Source organism: Gadus morhua, chromosome 12, assembly GCF_902167405.1.
Source record: "Gadus morhua chromosome 12, gadMor3.0, whole genome shotgun sequence".
Classification (NCBI taxonomy): Eukaryota; Metazoa; Chordata; class Actinopteri; order Gadiformes; family Gadidae; genus Gadus; species Gadus morhua.
The window spans coordinates 16,973,141-16,978,164 of NC_044059.1; the positions used below are offsets into that span (position 1 = coordinate 16,973,141).

Sequence of the window (5,024 nt, forward strand, 5' to 3'; positions counted from 1 at the left end):
ATGAAATGTAAAAAAATGTCTTTCCGTCCTCTATACTGCAGGACATACATATTCATTTTGGAATGTACCGTGGGTGTTGGTGTGTGCGTGTGTGTGTGTGTGTTGTGGCAACCCGGTTCCAAAGGGTCTGTTCTTACGGCAAGTACCACGCACTGGATCCTGGTTTAAGCCACAGTCTGCGTTTATTCACGAATAAAGTAACTGAACAAGAAATTCTAGGGATGGGAATTGATAAGAATTTCACGATTCCGATTCAGATTCTGCTTATCGATCTGATTCCTTATCGATTCTCTTATTGATTCTCATTGGGTGAGAAAATAAGTACAAATGTGTTTGTTTGTATTAAATCTCTTTAATATCTGATCAGAAGTGCGTCTAGTATTAGGAAATTGTACATTTTCAAATCAATTGGTCTAGACAAAAAAATACATGTTTGACTTTTTAAGCCCAAATGCCATCATTATGTGCCATGAAACTAAAAACACAGACTGAAAACAGTCAAGTAAGAGCTTGTGATGCCCGCCTTCCGTAGCTCCCCCAGAACGGCCCGCAGCTGCCGGATGTGGACGTCCCAGCTGTCGCTGTGGAGATGATGTCATCGATGTAGGCAGTGGCGTAGGACTGGTGAGGCCGTAGGAGCTGGTCCATCATCCTCTGGAACGTGGCCGGACGCCAGGGGCGTTTCTAGGTTTCTGAAAGATCCGGGGCTTAGCCCAGGGCCAAAACGTAACTGCGCATGCAATTTTTGAAAATAATAACAAATAACAAAATAAACAATGTATGCAGTTTATTAATACCAATGGTAAAAATATAGATTTTCACAAACTTCCCTTTGTCTTAACAAAAAAGTGCCTCATTCATAAGCACCAACATTAAACATTTAGATAATAAATGAGTCACATAGTCATGTTTTTTTATTAGTTTCACAATAGTAAACAATGTCTGAAAAAGTATACAATGCAGAAATGCAGAAAGATAAGATGTTTAAAAGGCAGGAGCCTTTTAAACATCTTATCTTTCTGTAGTCATGCGTTTGTCTTTGTTCATTTCTTTTCTTCTACAGTATATCTGTCTTTACTTTACACTTTCCATATTGTGTATACTTGTACATTTGTCTGTGTATTATTAACTGTTACTCTACATGTATTGTCTTTCTTTGTTCATTTCTTGTTTGTAGTGAACTTTTTATTTTCACTCGTTTCACTGTTTCTTGCTCCTTTCTTTGGACCTTTGTCCTTTGAGCACAAGTGGGTATCTCCTCGGTTTGACTTGGGCGAACCGGTCAATTACTTCACCATGGTCTAAGCCACAAAGCGCATCCTTCTCCACTGCCATAATAGCCAAATGATGTAGCCTCTCCTGGCCCATGGTTCTCCTCAGCCAGGTGTGGACACGGCGCAGTACACTGAACGACCGCTCACACGTGCAACTGCTGACAGGTATTGTCAAGGCTGCTTGGACAACTGAGCTCAAGGTTGGGAACATGTCTGGGTGAAGTAGCTTGTAAACACTGCCCATGTCAGAAACGGCACCTTCTCTCTTTCTTCTAGAAAGGAACTGCTTTGCCACCAGGATCTCCTCTTTTTTCAATGACATTTTATAATGTGTTGCAATCAGCTCTAGGGAATCCTCACAGAAGAAATCAACGGCCGCTGGGTTGCAAGCTTGAATGCCTCGCATTAGCTCTGCCCCCACATCAGAAAATCTGCTGTTTAGCTCAGTTACCATACGGTCAAGACATGGGTACAACAGAGTTTGTTTCAGCTGGTCTTCTGTGCCCAGATGAGCCCTTGTACCCAAGGTGGACTCTATTGTAAAGTCCTCCATCACCCTCTGCTTGTGCCTGCGACCACTGTGACTCTCACATATGTTGTTGGCATCATAGATGTGTTTTGCTTCATTGTAAAGCTTGTCTGCCATTTCATTGGTTCGGATGGATTTCAGTGTGTCAAGGACTGCATCTTTAATGAGTGTTGCTTGGGCCAAGTCCACAGAATCCTTCTGAAGGTACAGGTGCAGCCCCTCTGTAGTTGACAGCATACTCCGGAACATGACCAGCAGGTAGACATTTGAAAACCTGGACAGCTTTGACAGTAATCCGACTGCCAGAGGTGTTGCACTCTCTTCCAGGCACTTTAAAACAGCTGGCAGATTGTTGAGCATTGCTCTCACAGACTTCACCTGACATGCCCATCGGGTTTTTGACAGCTGGACAAGCTCACTCTTCTTCAAGCCCAGGAGCATCTGGACATCAGAGAATCTCTGATGGTTTACGATTGATACACTGAAGAAACAGTAGACACTCTCCAATGTCTCAAACAGGTCACTGGCTTCAGGAACAGCCCTGTACGTATGGCAGAGAACCAGGTTCAGCTCATGAGCATAGCAGTGTACGTACACTGCTTCTAGGTGTTTCTCACGAAAGCGAGCTTGAACTCCACTTACTGAACCACTCATAACGGAAGCTCCATCATAAGCCTGAGCGACACACAGGAGATCATTAAGGCCATTCGACTCCAATACATTTTCAATTGCGTCAGTGATGCACTGTGCATTCAATCCCTTAAGGGTGACAAGTTCAAGGAGACGCTCTTTGACTCCGCCGTCAGCTGTAACATAGCGCACACAAACAGCAAGCTGTTCAACGTGGCCATCTCTTGCCTCATCAGCCATCACTGCATACATTTTCGATGCCTTGATCTCTTCTACGATGGTTGCAGTCACTTCATCAGCACAACATTCGATCATGCTGTTCTGCGAGGCAGTTCTGGAGGAAGGGGTCAAAGGTTTCAAGGAGCTTCATTACTTCTAAAAAGTTTCCCTGATTCAGGGAGGAGCTGGTTTCATCATGACCACGGAAAGCAATGCCTTGTTTCCCTAAAAGGCTAGTGACGGCCACAATGCGCCGCAGGTATTCCAGTCAGATTAGTCCCCACTAATCTGACTGGAATTTCCAACATTCATTTGGTCGACAACATCGCCTTCTGTTAGCGTAGCTCTGTAATTCTTCCAGGCCAGGATAGATGACTTGTGGACAGCACTATCCAAGGCCCTTTTCCAGTTATTAAAGCCCTCAGTGCTGAGGAGGGCATCTTTGCTGGCTCTAGGGTTGTGTTTCCCAAAGAGCTTGCATGAGAAACAGTGTGAAGAGTTTCTGCTCAAAGAATACTCCAGCCAGTCAAAAGATTCAAACCATTTGTACTGGAAAGACCGTTGCTGCTTTCAAAAACTAGTGGAGGGGTACTGGTCCCGTCTGGGCTGCTTTGGGCCTGTTTCTCGTGTCCCTAAATCATTCTTTCCTAACAGGTTCCCTGTGCTCCCTGACCCTGAGCCACCTGTATTTTAATGGGCACTGGCAAGGATGTATACTGGGATACACTGCTGAATATTATACAATTCTGGACTAGAGATATTGGTATAGATACTCCTCACATAGCCTACAGGTACCTGCACTTGCACTTGCACTGTCCTCACTCTGGTCAGCAGCATCACTGGCAGCTGCATCTATGTATGCTGACTCTGCCCTTATCTCTGAAAATGTATAAAAGAATAAATAAAAAAAAGTTAAGCTGTAGCCTACTGTAAACTTAAGATCAATATTCTATCAAATTATTGCATTTAGAAATTTTAATTTCAAACATTATAATTAGGTTACTAAAATATGTTAAATACTACATGTAAGTGGTGTCATTGTGTTGCTCGTCAGTATTGCTTCCTCCTGCTAGTTTGCCTTCATTGGTCTCGAAACCAGGTCCTCTGATTTGCGACCACAATTGACCACCAAATAAACGTGTGTGCTATTAGTTATGCCAAGGACAAAACAACCTATTTTTTGGCGCAAGTGGGAGGTCTTTACCTCTTTTTATACTGAGAGGGAATTCACCAGGTCGACTTTGTTACATAGACACTCTTAACATAGCCTACAGGTACCTGAACTTGCACTCTCCTCCCTTTGGTCTCCTGCATGAACCCTGACTGCATCCTTATCTGCTATCATACCTGAAAATGAAGGATGTGCCATTATATGCTTAAAGAGTTCAACAAGAACAAGAACAACAAAAAAACCTTCTATTCCCATTACCTCCTTGGCTGCCAACCACTTTTGGAGCAAAAAACATTGAAATCCTTCTTTGTGACATTGTTGTTTGCAGGTCCCAGGGGGTTGGGACTCTACAGCAGATGTCGTTATAATTCTCTGTTAACAAACATAAATGAGTCAGTACACTTATGCAGCCGGTCTCATTCCCTGTTGCCATGAGAATCATGTATTAACATAAATATTTCTAACTGTTATTCTTTTAATTTCATATCATATCTTCATATTATTGTCATCAACTTTCATGTACAAAGCGGTCATTTAGACTACAGACGAAAATAATAGATATAGTAGCAGGCTTAATGCCTCTGGTCCATCACACTACTAGTCATTATCGTTAGCTAGCTAGAGCATTCTAGCTGCAGACAAAGTACATGATATACATTTGCATTCAATTATAACATTATATACATTTACCATAAGTAAGGTTTTCAAAACGTTTACAGACATTTTAATTACTGACATATAATAAAGACATTGTGAAATCAAGGGCTTGTGATCACTACTTACCTGTTGTAAACAGTGAGAGACTGGCTGCTGAAGTGTACTGACGCACTTGTTGCTCTGTTCTCGTGCGGTAAATGAGGGGCGTTCAAGGACCGTCGGAAAGTCGATTTTTTTTCGATTTTTTATTTATTTATTTTTTTTACCAAAAAATTAGATTCGGGGCTAATCAAATTAGATCCGGGGCTTTAGCCCCGAATAAAACAGCCTAGTGACGCCACTGGACTAGACTTAATGCCTGGCTAAACCCAATGCTTCGCATTTACATTTGAATTATGCAGACCTGTGAAGTGGGTTTGTTTTGATGAATTGATCTGCATGTTTTTTTTTTTGGTCTGCTTGCCTTGCTGAAAGCAGGAGAGTGGTGGCCTATCCGGTCTGGTTATTTACAGACTGCATTATCAATAAACATAAAATAAATAGG

General features: G+C 42.3%; 1 protein-coding gene across 1 annotated transcript; it reads right to left on the reverse strand.

Moving 5' to 3' along the window:
• Positions 1-461: 461 nt before the first annotated feature.
• On the reverse strand, positions 462-4,756 carry LOC115555095 (zinc finger MYM-type protein 1-like). Its single transcript, XM_030371765.1, has 3 exons — positions 4,607-4,756; positions 4,082-4,195; positions 462-3,999 (listed from the first exon to the last, which is right to left on the reverse strand). Exon 3 carries the CDS (start codon positions 2,746-2,748, stop codon positions 1,201-1,203), a length of 1,548 nt encoding a protein of 515 aa, XP_030227625.1. The 5' UTR covers positions 2,749-3,999; positions 4,082-4,195; positions 4,607-4,756; the 3' UTR covers positions 462-1,200.
• Positions 4,757-5,024: the final 268 nt, after the last annotated feature.